Genomic DNA, 27,071 nt, shown 5'->3' with positions numbered 1-27,071 from the left:
CCATTGAATTTCAATCTGCTGTGTGTGGAAGGGTGGCACAGGCAACCTGACATTGCTGGGGTGAGGGAAGCTGGAGATGGGAATTCGGTGTGCTTGGCAGAAATCTGCTCTCCTAGGCTTCAGAGAGCCTTCAAGAGCCACAGCTCAGCCAGCCAGGGGACATTAACCATGGGGTTCTCTTTTTTCAACACAGGAATTAAGACTGCACCCAGTGAAACATTTGACTGGTACAGATTTCTACAAAATGCAGGTAAAACTCACTTTTTTCCCAGTGTTTGCTGTGTTTATTCTTAATAGGTGTCAAGGGTGAAAGAAACTTAGAGTTTAATTACGCAATAAAGTGCCTTAATTATATGAAAAATGGCAGAATAGCAATCAGATTAGCCTGGTTCATCAAGTACCCAGACTGCCTCCAAACTTCTGGGGTGGCCAGGGCTGAACTGCACCAGAAGTGGTCACAGCCTGTGGGTCGGTGTCCTTAAAGGTTAATTTAGACCACAGCACCAATTCCTGAGCACTCTGCTTTATTGTGTGACAAACTGGGGCTGCCTTCAGCAGTGGAGAACTGCTGAAGAGGAGAAATATGTGCTGATATTTTATTATTTGGTCTTGAGCTAGAGCCTGTCTCTGCTCTCACCAAAGCAAGTAAGGCAGGTGACCTAATTCCGAGTCACCTGATGCTGGCAATGCTTTAATCACTTCATTTTTCCCCAAAAGAATGATTTATAGGCATTTTACCCTGGTAAAAATGTTTCAATATAATATTCATCAGCCTGATCTCTGATAGTACAGCTGCTCCCTCTGTTACAAATGAATCCTCACCAGCCAATGGCATTATCACATCAGGAAATGTGTGCCATTAGTCAAAGGCAGTGTCAATTTTAAATTGAGCATTGTGAGGTTATTTTGTTCTCAGTAAATCACAGCACACAAGCACACTGCCACTAAGATTAATAATTTTTTGAGGTGAAATGATTTGTCACTTGCTAGCACAGCCTTAGTGTTGATTTGATCTCTTGTCCAACCATTTTGTGATTAAATGAGAAGACAACAGATTGAGGAGGGGGAGTTTTCCCCTAAAGTGAATTTCTAATATATTAGGGGCAGTTTTTTGCCTAATGTGTACTAATGCAAAAGTGCAAAATAATTCATAATGTACATGAAAAGCAAACTAAAATGTGCCTCTAACATCTGTGCCTTATTAAATAATAGCTTGAAAACTGGCATCAGATTATTCAGTATTGTTTTTATGACTGTTTCATCTCATTTATCTTCTCTGCCTTGTGCCTGTGTCCATCTCTGGTGGCAGCCTACAATTTCTACTGCTTTTAATATTGCACATGGAGTCAGGCTTTTTGGCTGTACCTTTGTGCTTTCCAGGGACTAATTAGGAGTTCCTACAGAATTGCTTTTCTGGGCATTTGCAGTTTAAAAGTGCTTAAAATTCTACTAAACTTGGAGCAAGTGGTAGAAAACTATCAAAAACAGGAGGCAGTTTTGCTCAGAAGGATGTGATTTGGCAGTGTGGGCTTGCACAATGAAGTGCACTTGGAAAGAGCTTGAGCTTTAATGCAGATAAAGCTGTCCAGTCTCCTTCAGCTCATGGCATTTGTGATTTTTTTTTTTTCCCCAAGACTTTTTTCATTATATTCTATGCTATATCTGAAGGCGTTTAATAATTTTTTGGGGGGAAATATTTCTCCAGATAACTCTTGCCTGTATCTTTAGCAGTACCCTTGAACATTTGTCAAATTCAGGATTCCCAGGAATGGAATCTGTGCCCTGCAGTGCAGACTTTAATGCATTTGAGACATCACTGTTAAACACCCTTGGTGTTCAGGGCATCAGATTATTCTTTAAAATGAAATAGGCTCTTCAGAATACTTCTAGACTTTTTTCCACAGAACACACTTCTTATGAACATTCCTTGTACTGATTTTTTTTTCAGAGGAAACGTTTGCTTGTGTTAAATATGACACCAATGCAGAAACAGCCTCTTTAAATCAGTGTAATGGCTTCCAAAAAAGTTTTCTGGTAGCTTTAAGTGAGTGGCAAAATGCATCAAATGCATTTTATGGTGGGAGACTTCCAGCCCCCAAATCTGAATGGTACTAAACCAAACTCTAAGGAAACCCCCAGCTTTTTGTACACTCCATCTGAGAGTTTGGGTGCTAATGGAAATAGCAACTGCCTAACACAAATGGGAGCAGTGCTGTGAAAGGTTTTTGTTGTTGTTACTACAGGTGCAGTACAATCTCAGTACAAAAATCATGGAATCAGTATTTTTTCATAGTTTTAGCAGCAGACTTGAGAGTTGCAGAGGTGATGGTGAAATGTTGTTGCTGTCTCCTAGCTGCAGCATTCCCAGGGGCTGGCTAGTCATCATTTACTGGCTAAAGCTACCAAAAAAAAAAAAAAAAAGGGCTTTTAAAGTTAATTTGCATTCTGGTTAACAGTCACCTTCAGTTTGTCCTCTGGGGATGAGAGACTGTGAGCAGCAGCAGTCAAACCAAAAGGCTGAACCAAGTGCAGACTTCAGCACAGGCTTCAAGAACACAACGTTTTCAGCCTGTTTGGTAACTCAGCCTATTTAAGGAAGTTTTGCTGCCTGTGTCAGTCTGGAGATCAGACCAGATGATCAAAATGTTTTTCCCTGACCTTACATTGCAGGGATCTATATACAGCACAATCAGTTTGGTTAGCAATTTTAGAAGCCCTATCTATAGACTTGGGAGAGTCAGTGGAAGTTCAGGCTTTTGCTGTAAATTGACTGACAGAAAATGACAAGAGAGTTTAAGGAAATGAGAAACCTGAGACTGATCTTCTCTAACAGCTCAAGGCTGGGGCAGAGCTGCTTCAGATCACAGACAGGCTTAACGTCATCATTCCATGATGAAAAGCTCCTTTTGACTTCAGTGGAATGGGGCTGAAGCTTGTGAGATACAGACCCTAATAAACACCAGGGCATCATGTGATTAGGAGATGTTGATAACTAACAAGGTCTGCACTAATAAACTGAGAAATCTTTGTTTACCCAAGAGCTGGGACTTAAAGCTGCTTTCATGGGAGGTGACATGGAACCATAGGGTCACGTGCTTGTTGCACTAGCAACTAAAATATGCAATATGCTTTTGTAGTTTGATTTTTCTACTCTCATGCAATTTCTGCTTCATAGCACGGCTATTTTCCGAGCTGGAGAAGTTTACATAACCTGTCATGACACAGCCAGGGTTTTACAGAGGCATTAGATTTTCCTAAAGCTATGCTGGAGAGGGAGACCCACATAAGGAAAACTAAACAGTGAAAGCTTGTGCACTTATACAGCTGCCCATAGTAACAATTATATGATAGCAGCAATAAACTGAGTTCCCAAACTGATCTGAAACCACAGAGCTTTTTTGTTGTCTGATCTTTTAGAAATAATGAGAAACAGGGGAAAAAAGGATTGATTGAGAGTTTTGCAGTCTAATTTTTCTGGATTAGTGACCTGTCCCCAGAAGTTTACAGGTTCATTTAACATCTCTCTCTTCACAAACATATCAGCAACCCCAGCAATTATTCACTGGTGGATGTGAATAGCAGTACAGAATAAATTGGATAAAGTTGTTGCCTGCACTTCTAAGAAACAAACTGCTTTGTGACATAAAATGGCACAGTAATAAGTGGGATCAGCAGGTGGTAAAGTACTGAAATAAGGACTCATTGAGCTCATGATTGTCAAACTTCTGTGTCACCAGTGGCTCCAATTCCACTCAGAGTCAGGATGAGGCCAGAGAAGGTGTTGGTGCTGCAGTGGGACACCAGTACCTCAACCCGCTGGAAACTTGGCTGCTCTCAGCACCTTGGGTTCTACAGCTGGCACAGGAAAGGGACACAAACCCAAACTCAAGGTGCCAAGAGACTACAAGAGCTAATGGAAGGTGTTCCTTCCATGTGTAGAGAGATAAACTTAAGAAGAGCTATGAATTGAAAGATTTAGAGTATCAAACATTTGTGCCAGAGTTGGACAAATTTATCTGTGCTTCATACTCGAGGAAATAAAATCACCATCTTAGAGACTGAAATCTCAGCAATAAACCATGGATTTCCTCTTCTAGGAGAGCAGTCAATACTTTCAGGTGCTCAGGAGATGGATAAATGAAATATTTTCAAGAGGAATAAAAGACCTGCTGTGGTTCAAAGTGACCAGAAAAGAAAATAAGGTTATATCCCCTCACCATCTCATCATGGCTGAGATTTTTTTTCTGAACAAAACCAAAAATGGATGAATAAGCCCAAATGATGGGGACTTGGGAGTTGTTCTCTAAAGGTCTGTAGAACACAAGAGTGAACTCGAAATCAAGGGTTGGAAAATTAATTTTTAAATCTTCTTTACCTCTCAGCAAGCTAATGCTTGGTATTACTCATTCACTTTGAGGCCTGCAGCTTTCAGTAGGATTAAAGATTTGCAATAATACATTTATTTTTATTGTGCATCTATGACTGCTGCATTTTTTTTTCTTGATAGTACCTAGAGGGATGGAGTTAAATGAATCTACACTTGCAAAATCTCTTTAGATGACAGTTATTCCTGTCTTTCTTAGAAAAACAATGTCCTTACTGAAGCTTCAGAAATTATTTAGGCTTTGTGTTTGCTGTCTGTGTTCATGTTTTGCTGTGGTGGCATCGAAGTGCAGATGTTTATAATGGCCCAAGTGTGAACTGTCACAGTGTGGAATAATCCTGTAATGAGCAATAAGGCATGAGGAAATGGCCTCAAGTTGTGCCAGGCAAGGATTAGATTGGAGATTAGGAAAAACTTCTTCACCAAAAGGGGTGTTGAGCACTGGCTCAGCTGCCCAGGGCAGTGGTGGTGTAAAGTGCCAGGAGGGATTTGAGAGATGTGTTGATGTGGCCCTTGGGGACACGGGTGGGTGGTGGCCTTGGCAGGGCTGGGTTTATGGTTGGCCTTGGTGAACTTTGAGGGCTTTTCCTCCCTGAATGATTCCATGGCTTTGGGTTTCTGTGCTAACAGTGAAATAGTTGGTGTGACAAGCACAGCTGCATTATGAAATGCTCTCCTGTTTTCCACTTTTAATATTCTCCATCCTCTCCTTCTGCCTTGCACCTTAAGGCCTCAGAGCAGTTTCTCAGAAGTTAAATGCAGTGCTGCTGCTTCATGTCAAGCAGTTCCTAAACCCACTGTAGGAGAATGGGGAGGTCTGGGTGGATAAGCCAAGCTTTGACAACTTTCTCTGGGCCGTGCCGTGACTCAGGATCAGCCAGCAGGAGAGCACCAATCCTGAGCATTAATTACATTTCACCCACCAGCCAGTACATTTTGTGCCAGGTTCCAGTGCTACCAGCTCACCCACTGGCACAGCAGTTGGGTGCCTTTCTGACTGTGCAGCTCCACTCTGAAATTAGAGTTTTTTAGAGCATAACACCAGCTCTGCTCCTCACTGAGCAGGACGTGCATGGCTGTGGAGTTGCACGTCAGCCCTAAGCTTGGCCACGGCTCCCCTGCAGCTCATTTGTGACCATCCCCTGCTCCTGGGTGGCACCCTGGGACAGCAGAGGAGAGGAATGACATTTCACACTCCTCTTCATCCCTGTTCTTGCCATGACCTCCCACGTCTTGCTGAACAGGGCACCTGCTGAGCATGCTGGAGACCTGCTGTGACCAGAGTGCAGCTGGTTTTTATAGAGAAAGCCAATGGAACAAAGCAGGCCACAGACAAATCCTGACAATGCTTGTTTAGAGCAGCATCTCTGACTGACTTGAAACAATTTTTAACGCTGACAGAGATGTTAATTACAGTGGCAGGGCTTTACTTGCATTTAGTGTAGAGTGATTCTTGAAGGATGGCTGGAAAACATGTACCAAGGAACCCTTTTTTTTTTTTAATTGCCAGGGTTTATGGATAAATCTTTCTATTTTGTGTTTCTTTGTCAAGCAAACAGGAAGATACATGAGGGAAGAGATAATGAAGCACAGTGTGCTGTTGGAAATCTTTGCTTTTGTATCACTAACAGAAATGGGGAGAAAGAAACTCAAGCATTTTTTTTTGTTGTTATTTGGGTGTTTGCCTGTCATTCAAACAAGATAGTGGCACAGGGAACGTACTAAAAGAGAAAATCACTTGGTTGTGCCATATTGACATGTTTCCATTTCAGAACCACACATGGTGGTACTATCTTACTACATCTGCAAAAGGCAGGATGATAGCAAAAATTCACATGCTGAAAGCCTTGTTTAAGCTGAAGGAAACAGAAAAAAGATCCTCTTTCAAAGGGCAGTTTTCAGCCAGCTGGTGGCTGTGGCAGGTAAAGGCAGCCTTTGCACTGACCTCTCCGTGTGTTCTTCTCAGCAGTTCAGAGAGGACAGAGCCTGCTGAAATCATTGCTTTTGTGGACACGTGGCTGTTTGTGGGTTGGGTTTTTCCCAGCGAGGCTGGAAAAAGCAACAGGTGGGAAATCACTGCTGCAGGCAGCTCCATGTGCGAATTTCAGCGTTCCAGTGGATGGGCAGAAAGTGAACAAGTCACACAAGTGCTGCTGAAGTTTGAGCTCAAGTAGGCAGAGAATGAGTAAACTCCCAGCACTACAAAAGTGGCAGTGCAGTCTCAGAGGAATGGTTTCTGTGCCTCTAAGTGGATTGAGTGGGGAAGGTCTGCCTGTAAAAATGAATTAAAAATGATGTAAAAATGATGGCTGAGATCTACAGGAGACAACAAAATAAAACTACAGCAGATTCTCACTTCATTACACTGAATGGCAGAGGCAAATCCTGTTTGAGTGGCCCTTTATGACAAGTTTTAGAAAGGCCATGTAGGACCCAGTCTGTAGCCCCGTGTCCCCAGAGCTGCTATTTCAGAGAAAAGTACGTGAAGCATCCCGATAGACAAGCAGGGCTTTGCAAATTGGCATGAGGGGGAGTCTGCTGGGAGAGATGGGAATGGCTTTTCAAAATGAGAGCTCAGCTGAGTGAGCTATTTTCACTGATAAATGTTATTTTAGGTTGTTCCACTGGTGGAACAATTGGAGTGTAATTGGTGAGATTCTTGGGACAAGTACCTTTGAATGGCACAGGAACTGGATGGAAAAGCCTGAATGCCTGTGGGGCCAGTTTTCTCTCTTTCGGGTTCAGGTGTTCATACAGGGAGCAGAATGGCAGTCAGGACAGCACAGAACTGGTCTATTAGGGCTTTAAATCCCTATCTAATAAAATTAAAAGACTGCAAGCTGTAAGATAGAAACAAAAAGCTGGTAAGACATAAAAAAGAGCAGTTATTTCAAGAGTGCAATAATTCTGTAGTCTCCATGTGAGACCAGGAAAACCTGGTTTCTCACTCCTGTGTGACTGAGCTGCCAGCACTAACTCCAAGGTTTGTTTCCAAATAGCCAGAGCTCAACATCAGTGAGTGGAGCCCACAGTTTAAAATGGATATTTGTGCCTTGTGGATAGCTACAGGGTAGTCTGAATTTTGGTAACACTTTTTAGTAGTTTGTTTTGTGGGAGTTTGTCATAAACTGAAACCACTGCTGCATGTCTGAGAGCAAACAGTATTAATGGCCCACTGCACCAGAAGATTGGCTTTTCCAATCCAAATGTTTGTGTATTATAAACTACAAATTATTTCTTGGTCCAATAACCAGTAAAATGTTATTTACCGTGTCTGTTGCAGCCACTTCTGACAACTCAAGTTGTTTTAAGTTGAATGAAGCAGACTCAGTAATGAACCCTGTGACAGGGAGAATTTAAATGCTCCTGAACTGGATTTTAATTTTAAAAGCAATAGATTTGTGATCATGCAAACAGAGCCTTGCTGTAGGACCCATGATGTCCCCCAAGCAGAAGCTGCCTGGTGTTAGGTAATCCTTGTCACCCATGAGCTCCATAAGGGGCTGAACTGAAGGACACCAAACTGATTTGTCCAGTACAGAAAATCAAATATGAACACTTCAACCCCTCTAGTGTTTATTAAATCACGTTGTTATTTGTGTTCATTCAGCAATTTTTGACTCATGTTGTTTTATCCTAAACACATTTTAGCAAAGTTCATCACATGGTGACCCTGTCCAGAGTGTTCTGAATTACTCATCCTGCCACAGGCCCGGGGAAACTGCAGTATCCTGCATCAGATCTTCTTTTCCTGATAAAGCCTACACAATTACTTTCATGAGTTGTTGCTGTGTATCTGCAAGAGGTTTTCAATGTTAAAAGCTCCCATATTGAGGTTTTTCCCCCAAGTTATTTTTCATCTGTATTGTAGCAATAAGTGTGAAATAAATGCTTTGCAATAATTTAATTTCTGGTTAACTATCCTGTAGCAGTGCTGGCATACAGAGATTGAGAACTATGGGGCATTTCCTGATCTTGAATTACAAAAAGTGTCAGCTCAAGAGCTCTAAGACCTACACTTAGGAAATAGGTGGGGAGTTATTATATGGATGCAAAGTTATTCTTTAAACATTGAGAGCCACCCAGAATTGTTCAGCTGCTGGGGCAGTCAGAGCTGGGTTCTGCTGTCTAAGAACACCACCAGCCACCAGATTTTTCTCCAAGTCCTGTACATTCAGTGCCTCTGGAAATAAACTCCTGTGCCCTATAAAATGATGTAAGTCCTCAATCTGACAATTGATGCAAGAGCAGAAAACAGAGGCAATAATGACCATTTTTCATAATCCACCTTTTTACTGCTTTTACCCCACTGTATGTGCTCATTCATGGAACAATTTGGAGTGTTCAGCTTTTTTATATGCATTAATAATTTTCACAATAATTTGTTACAGCCATTCCTGTGAACACAGACCGTTTACATCTGTTTCTTTTGATATGTGGGCTTCGCAGAGTCAAAGACCCTCTGTATTTAGTAGAAGTTTTCTCAGGTAAGTAGTGTCTATTTGAATATTCTATTAATGTTTATAGGTTTGGCATGAGCTGTTTTATTCATTGCAGGAAATGTCCTTGTATATTTGCATTTGAAAAACGAAATTCTTATGTAACCATTGATCTGTTCAGCACATTATTTCTGTGCCATGTCTTTTCCATCCTGCTGGGAATAACAGAGCATTAAAATCAAAGCAATATTTGATGGTTTTCCTTGCTGAGAAAACTGTTTTGCTGTTACATGCAATATTGATGGAAGACAAAAGGAAAGATCACCTACTTCAAAATCACTTTCTTATCTTGCTGTCCCGTGGCTGTTACATTGATTTGCATGTGTGCTAATTAATGCCATTGAAGTTGCAAACAAATTTTACCACCCATTGTTCTGGCTCAGTGCTCAGACTAGGCTGAAGTTTCCTCATAGTCACAAAAGGGAATATTTTGTCAGATTCTGTTTGTGTCTGTAAAAGGCTCAAGTATTCTGAGCTGGAAATTTAGCCTGCACTATTCAACTTACTTTTATAACCCTTTAAACCTTGTGGTGCTGAGTAGCAAATGCAGTTTGCAGTGAACTATGCTGTTATATTCTGGGATTCACAGAGCAGCAGATTTCTCTTGTGCATATAACTGAGTGATCATTGTAATGGTTGCAGTTACTTCCACACATTCCTTTACACAGGAAGAAATTCAAGTAACTTTGGCTTAGTGGCCAGAGTCGCTGCATTATACAGAGCATTGTTCTCTGGAGTGATTCAAAATTAATATCTGAGCTTAGTTAAATAACCCTTGAGTCATAAGAGATTGCATGAAGCAGAAAGGCTAAATACTAACTTTCAGATATGCTAATATTTGAATTCTGAGGAGTAATGTGAGGGCTGAGCATGGAGTATGGTGCACATTCAGTCTTTTAAGTAGCAATACAATATTTGTCTAATTCTTCCGTCATGGAGCTATTTACATTGATTAAAAAATTAATAATTTTTATTAATAAAAAAGTTGTTCCTCTTCTGTTTCAGAGTGGCACAGAAAGGACCCCAGTGTCCACCTGGGCATTATTGGACCTGCAGTAAGTTGCTGTTGTAATTTTTATTTCTAAATACTTCCATTTCCCTGCATCTGAGATACCACAGACCTATTCCAGACTGAACCTAGGTCAGAGGATTTCTGTTAAGGAGATAAGAAGGTGCAAACCTAGAAGTTGTAAAGGCTGTTCCCAACAGGTCTAAACTGTGGAAGCGATTCCAGTGCCCAGAGTTCCAAAGTTCAGAGCTGTGCTGTCAACAGAAGGGCTCCTGCACTGCAGAGGGAAACACCTCAGGGGGTTTTGCAGGAGGAAGCACCCTGAGGCAGCCCAGATCTCTTCACTTGCTGCTTCCTTCGATTACAGAAACAAGTTCTGAAAACTATCAAAATACTTGGATTCTACTCTTGGCTACTGTTGTTACACCTGTGGGATTTTAGACACCCACAAACTACTAAAAATGCATGCTTTTGCAAATAAAATATTAGAAATGCCTATTTCAACATGAATAACTTAGAAATGAGCCTATAAAATATTTTGAATGGCAGCAGTTGCCATCTAGGAGGACTTTTTTCCACAGCATTGCTAATGAGGATTTTAATGCTGTGAAGGTGATTCAGATGCTCGTTATCCCTGTTCTTACATCTTTTGTTCACATGGAGCATTGGGTCTTTGCTCCATTCCAGCTGGACTTTGATGCCATTTCTGGGAGTCTCGATTCGTGCACAATTAACAGTTGTCAGCAGGTGCAAAATGATGTTCAGGTTCTGTCTGACACCCAGCAGCAAGGACAGAGCTTGAGCTGACAAAGAAAACCAGTCAATTTTCTTGTACATTTAGAATCTCAGTGCACTAAAGCCTGGGATAAGCTGAGGCTTTTTATATATCCCCATTTCAGAATAATCTTAAAGTTGGTCTCTGTCTTGATTCTTCTGCTTGTGTGCTGCCTGTGTAACTTAATGCTGAAGTTACAAAACTCATTACAGGGCTTTTGAGAAAGAAGTCAGTGTTCTCCAGGTCGATCCTACAGCAGAGGGCTTGAAAAGGCAGCCTGAAGCCTTGGTTTAACCAGTGGAAAAGGTCTGGGGAGGCAGCTGTGTCATGTGAAACAAACTCTCCCTGATGCTTGAAGGGGACTAAAAGCTTCCCTGTTTCATCTGGGTAATGTCTTCCCTCTGTATCAGTCTCATCTCTGATTCTTCTCCACACGAGCCTGAAAACTTGCAGGCAATTTGCTTTATAAAAAAAACAAATAGACTCTCAACAGGAAAATCAGAACAATTTTATATTTTCTCATTCAGTTTTATTCTTTGCAAATTTTGGACATAGGATTTTGTTGTTAAAAGCTGTTTTTACATTTTTATTTTATCTGGGGTTTTTTTTCCACGCTAATACACAAAATGATTTGGAAGTGAACTGGTGTGGAAGGCAAATCTAGAGCAGGTGTAATGAAGCTGTGCTTTAGAATCAAAAGATGCACTTGCTGCCTCCAGTGAGGATTTTAAACATTTTAGTCGTCTTTTTAAATTTGCTTCACTTTTTCACAAGCTAATGTCTTTACAGACCAGAAATAACCCCATGGCAGTGCAGAGGCTGGATCAAGGGCTGAACCTCCTTAAAACATTTTAGAGCATATTTCTCTCACAGAACTAAAATATTGCTAAAGGAAAAAAAATACATCTCAGCTCTATTGGTATTTAGCTGCACTTTTCTTATTCATGTTGCTTCTCAAACTACAAAAATCTTAAGAAAATCAGTGCCACTGTCTATGAAGCATGTAATTTTTATAGTGAATATTAAAAGCCCATACAATAAGATTATATTAATTAAGAAGAGAAAGAACAAAGGGCCACACTCTATTTTCTGCTTTACTTCCATAAAATGATATATTTGCTGCCATAAGATTATATATTATTCCCTGCATTTTCTGTGCATGATTGTCTCCAATGGTGCAATCGAGGTAATGTTGCAGGATTGAGGCCTGTGTTATGTAAAATTTTCCACATTTGTCTCCACTTCCAGTTTTCCTTTTGTTCATTTCTATAATGAAATTTGGAACAGCAGCTAATTTTCAGCAGCTCCTTATTCTAAGAATAGGAGCTTATGAAACTTAAAAGTTATGGCCACAAAACTTGTGTTCAGCTGCTGGGTAACTTCTCAGAGCTCATTTTGTGTTTTTAACCCTGCTTGTTGGCAGTACAGAACATTGCTCCATCAGATAAACATTGGAGCCTGGGGTCACCCACTGCTGGAGTAAAGGGGATTCCTTTCACAGTGGTGCTGCCAAAAGCTCAGAAACCCGAGAGCCTGAGCAAATTCACCCTCTCCATATTGAATATCTTTGCAGATTCCTCAAGCTCTTCTACTGCTTGTAGTACTCTGGTGATATTCTGACAGAATTTTTAATGTACCGAGACCTGTTTTCCCCTACAAAGTCTAAAGTCTCAGCACTATAAAAAAGATGTTCCTGGACCATTGTTTCAGTCTGAGTTAATATTTATATGGCAGCATTTTAATATTGTGTGTTTATAGAAGATTTGCTAGGTGGGCTCTGTGCTTAAAAGGCCCCTTCATCTCTGTGCAGCATTTGATCTGTGACTTTCTGCATTGTCAAACACATCTTGGATGTTTCTTTTCCTGTCAGCAGAGTAAAACTTCCTTAATGGCACATCTGGACCTGTTTGGTGGGTGCCCACACCCCTTTCCTCATCTCATCTTATCTCTTCTCTTGTGATAGGAACTGTTCAACTCGAGCTGCTTTCCTCTGATCTCTGCCAGATTGATAAATTTGCAGCCCTGTGAAGGCTGTGCCCAGGGTGGGTGATGCTTACACAAATGATAGGGAGCTGATGAGTGTGTTTGCCTCTGTGCTGAGAAGTAACAGCATCCAAAGTGGCAGCAAACGCTACCTGTGCAAGAAGTGGCTCATGGAGATATTCTGGGTGGAAGCACCATTGTTTGCAGGATGGTTTTGGGTGCCTGTGCTCAGTTCTCGTTGCCCTGCCAGAGTCAGTTGGCTTTGGAAGCACTCACATCCGAGTGCATTCCCAGCTCAGTGAGCAGCTCCTGCTGGGTCCAGTTCCTGCTGCATTGAGCCTGGGGTGAGGCAGCTGTGCCCCCCAGTTCCTAAATGCAGCTCAGGAGCATCGCTCCTCTAAGTCACTGCTGTGCCCACCCTGGCAGCAATATTTTAACGGAGTTCTCACGGAATATTTACCAGCAGAAGGACACAGCCCAAAGGCTGGTTCTGTCTGTGAGGCACATGGCGACTGCTTGGCTTGCACTGAAGCAGAGGGGATAGGAATTAACATCTCACAAATTTTATGAGTCACAGGCTGGAGTTTTTCTGACCCTTCTAGAGGGACAAGAACACAAGACCTTATCCCACTGCTCATTAAATCACTTCCAAGAACTCCATCGTTTTTAATGGAAACTGAGGGTATTTCCTTATGAGGGGAACTCAGCATCAAAATGGAATTTTGGGGAAAAAGCTAAAAATATATTTATATAGAAATAGCAATTGGGACATTCAGTAGGAAATATCAAAAATACTTTTTTAAGCAGTTAAGCTTTTATTTTTTGTATTCAGTATGAATTCCTTCCTTAGTGCAAGAGTGATCCGCTTCAATGTTTAAATTTATGAAGCCCAGTTTTCATAAAATAATCAATTTTGTGTTCAAAGCATACAATCATAGTTATAAAATAAATCCTGACTTTTTACCAAAAGGGTTTTCTAAGACACTTTGTGTTTTGTATCTCATAATCTAAAACAAAAACCCTACAATCAAACTCAAAATATTAATATACATTAAAAATTCATGTTATTCTCAGTCTTACAATGCTGCAAGCTGTCATGTATCAATCTAATATAGTCAGTCAGCCTTAATAAAAAAAACTGAGGTCTGTTCTTCATGTCTAGTTAAGGATTTTCAAGTTCTGTTTATTTCTTTTAATCATGTTAAATGAAAACAGCAGACAGAGTTAAGCTTTGTAAATAACCCTACTGGAGTTAATCACCCAGCTTAGACAACACTTTAATGCCTTCATGTTTTACTGGGGTTTAGAATTTTATTACTTTTCAAACACCTGTTTCTCTCAGAGCACCTGTGTGACTGTCTTAGTTTACACCCAGAATCTTCCTGAGGTCACTAAGGCACATTTTTACTCTGTGCACAGAGGGACAGTCCCTTGGCACATCAGTGCCCTGCCCCTCTCTCAGACAGGAGCTGTCACACCAGGCCTTTGAGACAACCACCAAGTTACAGATCTGTGGTATGATTTCAAAGCTCAGCATTAGAGTATTTTAGTTTAAAAATGTGCTAAACTTTATTTTTCTTCTCTGGGTATTTCAAACACAAGCTGCAGTGCTGGAGTGGTGCTGCTGACCTCTGTGTGTGCTCCTTTCTAGGTTGATCCAGTTTTTATAAGTGAAGTTAAGGAGAAACTTAAAAGGTAAGAAATTAATGTTAAGCCTTCCATCTGCTGAATGAAAGCCGTTGGCTGCCCCTTTTTAAATCGTGTATATGCAAATGAATGTCCATGCACAGCTCTGTGTAAGTAACAAATGTGTCAGGATTACTCTCAGACTAGGTATTCCAAACACTGTTAAGTTTTAGAATAACCAGCGTGTTCATGTTCTGTGTTATATCACACCTGATTTCCTCTGATTTAGATTTATTGCTCATAGAGTCATGGAATGGTTTGGGCTGGCTGAACCCGTTCCCACCTCCTAGCCATGGGCAGGGACAGTTCCAAGCCCTGTGCAACCTGGCCTTGAGCACTCCAGGGATGGAACACCCCCAGTGTCTCTGGGCAGCCTGTCCCAGTGCCTCACCTGCCTCACAGGGAAGAATTTCATCAATTCTTTTCAGTCTTTTCATGATTTCTTTCATGCTGGCTTAGGAGATCTCTTGGTTTCCAGGGCCCCTGGGGTACATCTGTTACCAGAGCTGCCTCAGGAGGAGCTCCACGCTGCTGTGAGGAGGTGCTTTGCCGTGGTGAACAGCTCCATCTCCGAGGGGATGTCTGCTGCCATCCTGGAGGTAATTCCATCCTCGTGCCGAGGTTATTCTGTGAGGTTACAGAGAATCTGAAACCACCTTTTGCCACTGGAAGTGTGTGTCAACATCTGCTGTCCGTATTTCAAAGCTAGTGAAGACAAAACTAAAATGTTTCTTTTTGCAAGTGCTAGCAATTAAGGTTTTCTTCCCTTGAACTGACAGTTTTTTATGCTCTGTCTATTTAAAGGATAGAATGTAATTTTATCAATCCTGCTAAATTAACAATACAGACCTGAGATGTAGAAATCATTCTGATTTACTGGGGTTGTCACTAGGCTTGATTCAACACCCACTTCCTTATAATCTTGCTAGAATGGACTTTCATTTATTTTTACATCCTTTCAAAAAGCAATCTAAGAGCTGTATTTCGTTATTTAATTCTGAAATGATTAATGAATGAATGACACGCTCAGTTAATTCTTTTGCCATCAGTATTGAAAATTAATAACCAGTTTTATTTCATACCTGTCAAAGTAGGGCACTGCTTAGTATCAAATGCTTTCTCAGAAAAAAGTAAGTGTACTTATAGTGGAAGTTCTGTGGGCAAGTGCCTTTCATTATTCCATTTATTTTGGTGGGTGCTGAATGTTGGCTCATCGTGATCTCAGAAACATTGCATCATTTGTATTAATGAACCTCCCATTTGTTTCTAATGAGCTGCACTTCCACCATTTCCACACATCTGAAAGTCCTCATGAGTAAGAACTAAGTGAGCATTAGAGGAATTAGGAAGGGCAGATGATGGTGAGACAGCAAATGTGTATTTCCATCCCAAAATGCCAGTGCTCAGAGGTGGAGGCAGCTGCTCTTCCACAGCAGCAGTGCTCTGCTCCAGCAATTACAGGCTGTGACATTTCCAAACTTGGTGCTGTGTCAGGCCAGGCAAACTCTGTGTGGCTGGGGTGGAGTGCACAGAGCCCTGACTCGGGGAAATGGAAGTTCTGTCACCTCCTCCTCACCAGTTCCCTGTTCCCCTCAGGGCTACTCATAGAACAGTGGACCAAAAATCAACCTGATTTATTTCTCCAGTGTCAGGGAGTGAGAAACAGGAGCAAAGCAAACCAGGAAGGCTCTGAGGAGACACAGCATCTGCAACAGCAGTGCCTGTGTGCTTGGTCTGGTACAAATCGTTGTGCAGCTCAGGACTGACGGGACAATTGGTGTAGACTCCCCTCCAAAGGGTTTGGGATTTGAGTGTCTCTTTGCTGTCACCTGGACACTGGGATTTGAGGACACGCTAATAGAATACCCTGCTGAGAACATCTCTCTCTCAGGGAGTGCCAGTCTAACACAGTGAAGTTCTTTCCTGGGGTGGCCAGCAGCAGGAAGGGCCATCTGCTGAGATCTGGTTAAATAATAAGGCACAAAACTATGCATAAAAACCTTCTGCTCCTAGGCTGGGAATAACAGGCTTGAGTTTGGAAATGCAACTCTCATTGTCTTTGATGCTCAACATTTAACAAGGTCATGAATCTGTAAACAGTATTTTAGAGTGAGATAAATATATAATAGATAAATGAGATAAATAGATAATCATATCTAGTGCAACCTGCCTCAAGGTATGAAAGAGCTAGGAGCCATCACTAATTACTTTGTCAGCTGGTTCTGGTATCTCCCAGATTTGACCGTAACTGATCTGTTTTCTGTTTGGCATTTGAAGAAGAGAAAACAAACATTATAGCAAACATTAAAAATGTATCTCCTCCTCTGAGATCTCAAGAATTCTGCACGTTCCTGGGCATGTGATGGTGGCAAGGGCACCACTGCAGGAAAGGTTTGTGTGTTCCCTAAATTCCTGCTAAAACAAGGTTTTGACTCCAGCATCATTTCATTGGAGCACTTTTTCTGTGCTCTCAGGAATATTCCAACTGTTGTAAAAATCATTAGACTGTTACGTTGTTGCCAAAAAGAAGCCAATTTAAAAAGTTTTAAAAATGTAGAAAAGGAAGTTGGGCAGACTCTATTGTGCTGTAAGGTAAAATCCAATCGTGGCCAATGTGTGAAGCACAGGCCTAGCAGTTTGGAATAAAAGCCATAACAAATGATTAAAAAAAAAAAAAAAGATGAAGGGATGTTGTAAAGCAATAAAATTGAAGATCCAACAAAAAGATGTATAGGCTAGAAGGAGGAAAATGAGGGACAATGTAGAAGACAAAGTAGTAAATAAACCCTGTATTTGCTCTACCAGCCTTGCATTGCTGGGCAGAGGTGCTTATTGGGTAACGTTCCCACAGCTTCAATTTACACCCTGCATCCTTCTGCAAGAGCAGTAAAACACATTTGCAGTCAAAATAATGTAACAAAACAGATGGCCAATGGACTAAAATGTTGGTTTATGCTATTATTCCTGAAACCCAGGTCAGTAAATTATACATATTTTCAACAATGCAAATGATTCTTTTTACTGCTTAAAAATAGAGTATCTAAATTAAATTCGAAGCCACTTTGTGCAGTAATTATTTACAGCCCAATCCATTTGTTTAAGGCCAGTGGTATAAAGGCAGCCCTGCATCTAAAGTATGTGGCCATCTGTTCTTTCAGTAGCTGTAATTCACTGGTACCTGTGCGTTTGGGGACCTGAAGATTTTCTTGTGTAGCAGTTACTGCCCTCCAAATCTGAGACAGAACAAATGTCTTTCCCTTTAGAGTTTAGAAATTAAAAAAATTCAACATAAACTTGGTGCTTGACTTCAATCAATCCTCAGCTCTGTAGCTTTCAAAACCAGAGGTGAAGGAAGATGCCTTGAAACACATTTTAGCTGTGCTGCAGCCCAGTGTAACCTGCAGGGCAGCACAGAACTGCCCCAGGCCGCTCACACTCCTGTTCCATGGGCACTGTCCAGGTGCTCCTTCCCTTCAGTGGACAGTTGCCTGCTTGGGAAGGAGCCAGACCTGAAATTCTTGACATTTTTGGTTTTTCAAAGGAAAAATGCAGCGAGGGCAGGGGAGGGCCTCGGGCAGGTGACAGCAGCCGCTGCCACGCTTCACTGCCACCACCCAGCTCAGGATTTGCAGCTCAGAAGTTCAGGTAAAATATCTTCATTCCTTATTCCCTGAAGGTGTTGGGTGAGGTCAGCAGCCTGAACATGAGGGTGTGTAAGGCTGTCAGAAAGAGCTGAATCAGAAATTCTGTCACTCTTGGGGGTGTTGGTGCTGCAGGGGTGCCGGTGTTGGGGCTGTACTGGGGTAACTGGAGCCAAGAGCAGCTTCCTGGAGCTGCAGATTCCCAGCCTGCCAGGAAAAGTGGGACCCTGACCTCTCTCATTTCCTGGGCAAAGCTCTGTGAACATCTGTACAGACTGTCACCCAATGCTCTTGGATCTCTTCCTTTGGAAAACTGATTTGTTTAATAGTGAAGTTAGAGCAAATGACCCAATGATTTGTGGGTGACCAAAGACTGTGTTTTCTTTCACCAAAATGACTTCTTAAAAACTTCCTTTTAAAAAAATCCGTGTCTCAATATATTTCTAATTTATTCTGGTTTGTGTTCACTTCATTAATCTGTCTGAATTACCCCCAGATAATCTGGTAGTTTCTGATACAAAGTGTAGAACAGGTTATATCATTAAGGGTTGTTACTATTTTTAGCACTACCTGCTGCAAAGCAGATGGTTGTGCCAGGACCATAGAAATGCTATGGTCAGACTAATACATCTGCAGTGGTGATTTAAACAGTGCTTTCCTTGGATATTTTAAGTTATTAAAACATGTCGCAAAGTCCCAGCAGTCCCTTCCTGTACATTATCAGCCTGGGTATTTGTCTCTTCAGTTTTGTCCAAACTATAAAAAAATCATGGTTTTCTCCTTGGAATTTTGTTTGCTTGCTCTGTGGACTGAAGCAAAATTGCTCCTCGTGCAGGATTGTAATGACAGCAATTAAAAATGCATTGACTCTGGAGTGACAGGGAATCAGTATGAAACAGTGTGAAGATTTCAGGGAGTGAATTTCTTCCTCATTTGACACTGTGATAATTGCACGATATGAATATTTCTGGTTTTACAGTGAGTGCATCTCCAGACTTCCCAATTCATCAATAGTAATTAAAGCTTTCGGATCAGGACATGCAGGAGCAGCAGAGCTGAGTGCCCAGGGTTTGCACACAGAACTGGAGCTGTGTTTTCTGAAGTGGCTTGGCAGTGGTCTCTGGGGAATGCTTTGCTGGCTGGGAGTGGATGCTGATTCTGCAGCAGCCTGAAACGGTGTGAGCTGAGAGCCCACAGCTCCCTTCCTTTTTAATGTATTTACCTGAGCACACACAAATGCCTCCTTCAGATGTGTTCCCTGCTCTCTGAGGAGTCCCACAGGCTGTGCAGATCTTGTGGTTTGGAAGCACAGTGTGTTCTGAGAGCAGAACTTTCCTCTGCTCTCTTGGTAGAGCTCAGTTGCTCCTGCAGCCCCTGCTCGCTCGCAGTCCTGGGAAGGCCATGCCCACAGATCATCTCAAAACAAAAGCTTTTCCCAGAGCTTTCTGTGACCCACAGGAATCAGAACCTGGCAGAAAGTGCCAAGTGACTTCCAAGGTCCCTTTGCTGTTGTTGAACTGCCCACAAGTCTTGAGTTCTGCATATGTTATAGAAAATCTGGGGAAACTGTGTTTGACCAGAACTAGGAAACAGCTATTTCCCTGGCTTTGTGTGCTCTGAACACATCTTCTCACACACAGTAAGGGAACGACTTGGTAACAACCTTTGAGCTGGACTTTAATTTTATTGTCTTCAAGCCTGGTGTTGGGAGCTTCCAGGGGAAAACAAAGTGCACACTTCGAGGTGGGAAAGAATAAAGGATGGAACAGCTATCCATGGACTTTCTGCACTGATTGCTTCTGATAGTGTGTTCAAAGTTACAAGATTAACAGAAATATAAGCAAATATTTCCAAGAAGTTCCACATAGGAGATCACCTTACACATGGTATATTTCAGTTAAAAAACTGGAAAGGTGGGAAAGAAGTTTGGTTTGTTGTTTCTACTTTTCTTATAAAAATTGTCGTCATTAGCACCTTGAAATCCATGAATCCTTATAAACTGTTGTTTCCTTTTTTTTTTTTTTAATATTCCTCTAGGCAATGGATTTAGAAATTCCAGTGCTGGCTAGGAACATTCCTGGGAATGCAGCAATAATAAAGCACAAGGAAACAGGACTGCTGTTTTCAAATCCCCAGGTAAGAAAAGCACGGATCCTTAGGTTCCTTTTCTATACAGGCTTGTGTCTGTCTGGATGCTTGGCTTTTCCTCTCGGCAGTTTTCCCCAGATTCTCCTTTTTGGAGCTGTGCTGCTGCCTCCCCTGCATTTGCAGTTCAGGGAGCTTGTACTAGGTGTCAGCCTTGCTGAATGTTTGTCTGAGCTGCTCAGAGCCACTTGTTGCACTGGGGTTTGAAGGTTCCATAACTGCATCCTGCAGGAGATGCTCTGGATGTGTCAGATTTCCCTTCAAGTAATAAATAAGTGGAATAGGAGCTTGTATTAGACAAGCTGTAGCTCTCCAAAAGAGAATGAGCCTCAAGTTTCAGCTGACACATTTTGCAGTCAGTGTTAATGTAAAGTATTTTTAGATGCAAGATATTGCTCAGTCAGAGAAATTAATGACTAAAATTAAGTCAAGTGTTAGGATGAAGCCTCAGTGAAGTTAAATAAGAGTGGGGAGAGAGGGAACAGTAACCATATTTAAATGCTGGAAATTTTCATTTCAGTGTATTTTCCTGCATTAGGGCTTTGCTGTTACATATTCATGTATGCTGTGGAAGATGACTCTCAGAAAAAGATTCCCTCTGAGTTTCATCCAACTCAAGATTAAAGAAACCATACTAGAATACACCATTTGATAATTTTGCAAAGTAGAAAATGTATCTTATTTATTTACTTTGTGGAGTGTGTGATTAATGCATTCTGTTAAGATGTGCTTCTGGAAGGTGAATCTTCTTTGGAGGAGTTTTTTAATAGAAGAACTCTTGCAATTCAAGTATGGTTCTGTTTGTTTCTGGAATATTCAATGTTTCCAGTGGTTTCTACCAAACCCAAAATATTTCTTTGATAACTTCTGTACATGTATTCCCTGAAAAAAGCCCATTGACTTCCATATGCTCCTCCAAAGCTTCCAGGACACACAATCCTATTGAACCAGGGACTGAGAGCTCTCCTGGTATTAATGCTGGTACATTCTGTTGTTTCCCTCAACACTCTGGCTGCATTTGGCTTGGAATTCAGATTCATTATTCATACCAGCCCCAATTAGCTTTGTCATCTGTCCCTGTAAGGAGCCTCTTCTGTGACCTCCAAGCATCCCATGTTCCACGTGTTTATTTGGGACTGGAGATCAATTAAAAATCTGCTACACATTTCACCCAGGGGTCCCCGTGGCATCAGTGACTCTGTACAAATGGCTGAGGACTGAAGGGCTGTCTTTAATATCAGGACTAGAGTCACAGGCCATAAATCTGTCTAGAACTGGATCCAGGTGCTTGGCAAAGTCTGTCTCTGGCTCCAAGAATCTGGACCAACAAAGATTAGAAAAGAAATTTTCCTTTGCTAAGTTTGGTGGATTAGAAAAGGAATTTCCTTTGCTAAGTTTGGTGGATCCTATCTGGTTGTGAAGATACAGGCTGGATCATAGCTCAGGAGTAGAAGGCATTGCTTATTTTCAGTTGTTTCTGATCTGAGGAGGGAAAGCTTTGCAGTACAGGTACTTTAGATAGGAGCAGTTGAGCCTGCTGTCTTTTGAAAGCCAAATTAGAGGGATATTAATTAACCATTATGCAATGAGGATTGTTTTAAATTGTGAGTGCTGTTGGCTTTATTCTTTCATTCTTGCTGGAAGTGAGCTTTTGTGGCTTACAGGAAAGTAGATGTTGTGTCTAATTGTAGCCATCTTTAACCATTTGCATTTGGCTGGAAATAGCAAAAGCCCTGCCAGTCACTGGAGGCAGCACTCAGATGGAAATAGTTAATCTGACAGTGAAAGCCATAGAACGTTTTGTTCCTGACACTCCATCATTTGTGCACATTACTGTGCACATTACTTTTAAATCATGGTTTGATCCTGCTGCGGCTTGCATTTGCAAGTTTATGGAATATTTGACACTGAGTTAATGGGACCTGAAATAAAAAAAAGTAAGAGATAAGAATGGGGCAATAAATAATGCAAAACTCTGTTAAACGGGAAGACACAAAGAGTTATTCAGCAGGCTAAGTTTCAGAATTACATGTTCAATGTCTGTAAAAGCTCAGGGAAGGACCTAAATAAAGAGAAAAGAGGTAAATAAACTTCAAAGCCAATAAGAGAGGGACCAAGCATGGAGAGAGGCTGAGGGGGTGTGACTTGGCCAGCCCCTGAGAGCAGAGGCAGCGTTTGGAGGAGCAGCAGCACGGCTCTGCCATCCAGTGCTTCCCTCTGCCACTCGCTCAGGGCTTCTCCACCAGGGCTCCAGGCCAGGAGCAGCCCAGGCGTTCAGGCCTTTGACCCCTCACCTGAGCAGAGCAGCTGGGAGCTTGTGGCAGTGGCAGCTGTCCCAGCTCAGGCTCCCCAGGAGCGCTGGCCCCTGGCCTCGGCAGCACACAGGGCCAGCTCCTGTCACTGCTCTGCAGTCACGCCTGGCCTCTGCCTTCCCTGGGCTCACTCCTGTTGTTTAAGGATTGCATCCTTCTGTCTGCTGAAGCTGCTGTGAAATGCTTTAATTGCAGTCTTGCTTTCATTACATAAATAATATATTAACCATGCATCTTATTTTCATTATGTGTGAGCTGCGGCACCGGTGCAGCTCTCATGGTAATTGAAGAATTATTCATTCTTTTTACTCAGTGCACTCATTTTCCAGCTTTATCTCCTGGATACCTGGGTTCCTGTGCCTGTGCAAAATATTATACAGGATTTATTTTAGGTACTATATAGAGGAGTTGACATTTTCTTTAAGGATGATTGGTCAATTTACCGGGAGAAAACTGTATTGTGGATGTTGCTGTTGAAAAATGCCTGTGTTTGTGGTGGAGTACTTCCCCTGAAAAGGGCAGATGTGAGAGTGCTTCTGGATGTACAGGAGATGATTTTCTCCCCTTTTTCTGGGTTGTGACTGACTGCTGAGGCTCAAGTTTACACTGTGTTTTGCTGCCACCTCTAAATTAATTATACCCACTCCTTTCTGGGAGTAAAGGTTTATTAGAAATGTGGATGGCCCCAAGTAGTAAGCTATCATGAATATCACCTCCTTCATCTGGGCTGCTGGAGCTCATACGCTCAGGTCTGATAGTTGAAAGGCAATTTGTGAATTTGACCCCTCTTTCACCAAAACTGAAGCTTACTTCCCATCTACAACAACATAAGGGAGTGCATAAATATTTGTGCAAGTATCACTGGCACAGATACAGCACAACAGCTACTGGAGACGTGTCCCCTCCCTGTAATTGCTTTATATATTCCAGGCTTCTGGAAAAGCAGAATGAAATGCTGGATTTTCTGAAAGAGCTCAGAGTTCTGAATGTCTGCATGCTGCAAGTCCAGGCCTCAGACTTGCCACACAACCACAACTGAAATGCCAGTCACTTGTAGTTAGGGGAGACACCTGAAAAATGAAGTTATTGCTATCTAAAGCTGAGCATCCAAACCTGAAAACAAGCTCAGCCAGCTGCTCCAAGGGTAAGAGGCAAAACCCAGATAAGTCACAGTGAATCTTCCCACTGGCTTCCAGTCAGATTGCAAGTGACTTGTGGGTGGTCACATTGGATTAGGAGAAGAAGTAGGGATAAGCCTGAGAAGTCCTTACTCTCCATCTCCTGGTATTTTTCCATTTGTTTTTTCTCTCTCCTGCATTTTCTCAATTTTTATGCTTTGGACTCAGTTTGGCATTTTTTCCTGAAATTATCCTCAGCCTTAAGTATGGTAACCATGAATAAGGATCTCATTTCTTCTATCATTTACATGTTTCCAAGTTTTTATCCTCCATCTCCACATTTTCAAAGAATGCTAATAGGACTACCTGTCAAGAAATGTTACATTGCTGCTTCTGTTCTTAGGTAATTTACATAAATTATTTTTAAACATTACTTTAAATAAAATCCTCCACAGGACCATAAAATTAAAGTTGGAATGAAGTTCAGTGTGAACAGTATTTATTACTGTGATTATCCAGGCAATTGGATGAAGCCAGCACAAGTCAGGTGAGACTTTCCCACCCTGCCTGTTGTGTCTGGGGCAGGAGAGGAAGGTGTGTGTGGAGCTGGGGTTGGGTCTGCCAGACACAGCCTCGGGTGCTCCCACCCCTGCTCTGGGGACATCTCACAAGTGAGGGACTGCAATCCCAGTTAAATCAGCCCAGGGCAGCTGTGGGTGGCCAGCAGGCTGGACACAGAGCACGTGGCTCTCCTGGCTTGTCCAGAGCTGCTCTGTAGCCAGAGCACAGCTTAGCAGCAGCACTGGGTTATGTAGAGTAAGGGGTTGCTGTTCACATGTGTCTGTGAAAATCTGCTCGTTCTCTTAGCTGGTTACAAAGCTTTGCACAGAAGTGATCTGTGTCTCTGTTTCATTTCCTGGCAGTGATGCACACGCTGCTGGTTTGTCTTGTCAGAGGGAGTCCCAGCAGTGATTGTCCCCTGCTCACTGGGATTTCCCCTAGCAGCCCACAATGTCTGCCTCAGAGCCATCACTGGCCCTGCCACAGCAAAGCCCATTCTGTGCTAGCCAGAGAGTCTCTATCTGAGGAGGTATTTAGGCACTCTGTGTACTTAGATTTTCAGGTATAGTCTTCTACTTTAGCTAATGTTGAGATAAGCTCTGGTGTTACCTGTGATATTTCCTGTCACAGCTGACAGGCTCTGTAAATAATGTATCTCCTTCTCCCATCCTCTTTGTCCCCCATGTCTCCATGCACTGATCTTCACTACCAATTGTGTAGTAGTACATTATCTTAATTTTCCACTGACACAAGAGCTGTCTGCTTTCCTGAGCTGAACCAAGGCACTATTTTGCACAGATCTGAGCACATTTGTAATCAAGCTGAAGCACTGGAAGTTGTCTCTTGATAGAAAATTAGACCAGCTGCTCAGAATAGATTAGTTCAGACATCAAATCTCCTTTCACATGTTTGAAGATCACAATTTCTCTTGCCCAGAAGTAAATGAGAGAGGCAGAGGAGCAGGCAGAGGAACAGTTGTGATCTTTGAGCTCTGGTATTTTGCCCAGTGAAGTTAAAGGGAATATATAGCTTTTTTTGGTGTTTGTTGAGCTAACCCTGCTGTATCTGCCCAGGTGCAGCCCCTCCAGAAGAGCTGGCTGCTGCAGGCCTGCTCTTATCTTTACACTGTGTTTATGTTGTGACTTTTTTACCATAAAATTCACTGACGATGTCGCAGTAGCAATGAGATAAAAGTTTAGCTGAGCTGAGCTCAAACATCTGATTGTTGTCCTCCATGCAGACCAGGCAATTAATTTACAACCAGCCTGGGTTTCCAACCATTGGGTAGGCAGACAATTTTTGTGCCATTAAAAGTTGTTGCTTATTTGTCTTAACACTCTGGGAATTGTATTTGATTTTTAATGTCTTAATTGGTGGGCTGCATAAAATAATAAGATTATTATTTATTGATCATTCTTTATAAATAAATTACAGTATTGACCTTGAAAAATTACTTAGGACAGCTTCATATATTGGCTCACAGTTGAACAGGTACCAGCTATTTCAGTATCATTAGGACTTTTTCAAAGAAATTTTAATTGATTAATTTCTTTATCTTTTTTAGGAGTTTGTTGTGCTGTCCAAGAGTTTGATGAATGACCCCATTATGGAAAAAGAAATTATAACAAGGGCCAAAGATTACGTGAAGAAACATCATTCCTGGGAAGGTGAAAGGAAAACCTACCAGAATCTTGTGCTGAGACTCCAGTGACTTGCAAGACTCCAGCTGAGAGCCAGTAGAGCACTTTAATGATGGAAATGTGATTAGGTTTGGGTTTCTCTTGGGTTCTCTTCAGAAAAATAGTCAGACATGCATTGTTATTCTGTTCAAACATACCACGATCACAGCTGCTTCCCAGGTGTCCCGCTCAGCTCCCTGTGCCTGTGTGCCCGTTCCCCCCAGCCCAGCAGGAGGACAGCCCTGGAGCAGAGCCCAGGAGTTTGCTGTGAGGAGGCCTCAGAGGGTGGAGGATTTCCTGCACACAGGGGAGCTCCCACCACACAGAGCTTATGGGAAATGTTCTGCCCGTGGTGCATCCCCAGCCCCTGCAGCAGCAGCAGCTTCCTTTCCACTTACACCCATCTGAACAGACTCAGGTACCCACCCCACAGCTGCTGCCAAAGCCCAGGCTACACAAACAGAGTATTCCCTTCTTACCGTGGCACCTTCCCTCAGACCAGCAGTGAGCACAAAAAGCAAAGGGAATGCTGATGTTTGGGGCAAGGGAGGAGTACAGGGCTTGTTCTGTGCTGCCCCCCGACCCCCTGCAGCCCTTCCAGAGCAGCTGCTATGGCCCAGCAGTCCTGTGCATACATTTTTTTCCTGGGGACCAGAGCAGGAGGTAGCCCAGACCTGGCTCAGGTGCCAGAGCTGTGCAGTGCCCTGGAGCAGTGGCTGTTCACAGACAGAGATGCTCTGTTACATAAACTACCTCTTGAGTTTGCCAGTTCCTTTGGTACCTCTGTGATTTACTTATTTATTAAAAGATTTATGAGACCTATAAAAAGGGGGGCGGGGGGGTATTTTCAATTTACTGTGTGTTTTGGTACTGCTTGTTCTTATTTGTGGCTTTGCAGGATGTATTGCAATATAATGCAGCAGGCTGTCTTAAAGTGAGACTGATCTCTGCTTAAAGTCCACACTGATCACCCCTGTCAGCCCAGGGCTCATGGACATATCTTTGTGTCTGTAACTGGTCATCAAAGGACTTGCAGCTAGAGAAAAAAAAAAAAAAATGAGGGTCATATTTCTAACTACTTGTTGTTAGGAAACTGTTTGCTTTGTGTAGTCTCGCTCCTGCCCCAAGGAGAGCTTGGGAAATGTTTTCTGTTGACTTCAGTGGCTGTTGTGTCAGACTTCTCTTTGTAATAATGAAGTTCACTGTGTATTTTAAGCTTTCCTCTCTATTTTTTATGTTTTGCAAGAGCCTGGTACAGTAAACAAGAAAGCAGTTTGAA

At 42.2% G+C, this 27,071-nt stretch overlaps 1 protein-coding gene across 6 annotated transcripts in view; it reads left to right on the top strand.

The window, feature by feature from the left end:
• GLT1D1 (glycosyltransferase 1 domain containing 1) overlaps positions 1-27,071 on the top strand; it is a 43,785-nt gene extending 16,714 nt beyond the window's left edge. For 2 of the 6 annotated variants that reach the window (XR_011155396.1, XR_011155397.1), the window contains exons 6-13: positions 194-250; positions 8,776-8,871; positions 9,889-9,938; positions 14,302-14,345; positions 14,815-14,935; positions 17,878-17,981; positions 18,957-19,890; positions 20,015-20,091. Coding sequence is in view for 4 of the 6 variants with exons in the window: in XM_069030696.1 (XP_068886797.1) it covers positions 194-250; positions 8,776-8,871; positions 9,889-9,938; positions 14,302-14,345; positions 14,815-14,935; positions 20,015-20,113; positions 25,678-25,824 (614 nt within the window). In the remaining 2 variants the exon portion in view is untranslated. Of the gene's footprint in view, positions 1-193; positions 251-8,775; positions 8,872-9,888; positions 9,939-14,301; positions 14,346-14,814; positions 14,936-17,877; positions 17,982-18,956; positions 19,891-20,014; positions 20,114-20,642; positions 23,968-25,677 lie in introns of those variants that run through there. The other 4 variants (XM_069030696.1, XM_069030697.1, XM_069030699.1 and 1 more) reach the window with 4 other exon arrangements.

This window comes from Aphelocoma coerulescens, chromosome 15, assembly GCF_041296385.1.
Source record: "Aphelocoma coerulescens isolate FSJ_1873_10779 chromosome 15, UR_Acoe_1.0, whole genome shotgun sequence".
NCBI lineage: Eukaryota > Metazoa > Chordata > Aves > Passeriformes > Corvidae > Aphelocoma > Aphelocoma coerulescens.
This window is presented reverse-complemented; position numbering and strand designations above follow the sequence as displayed.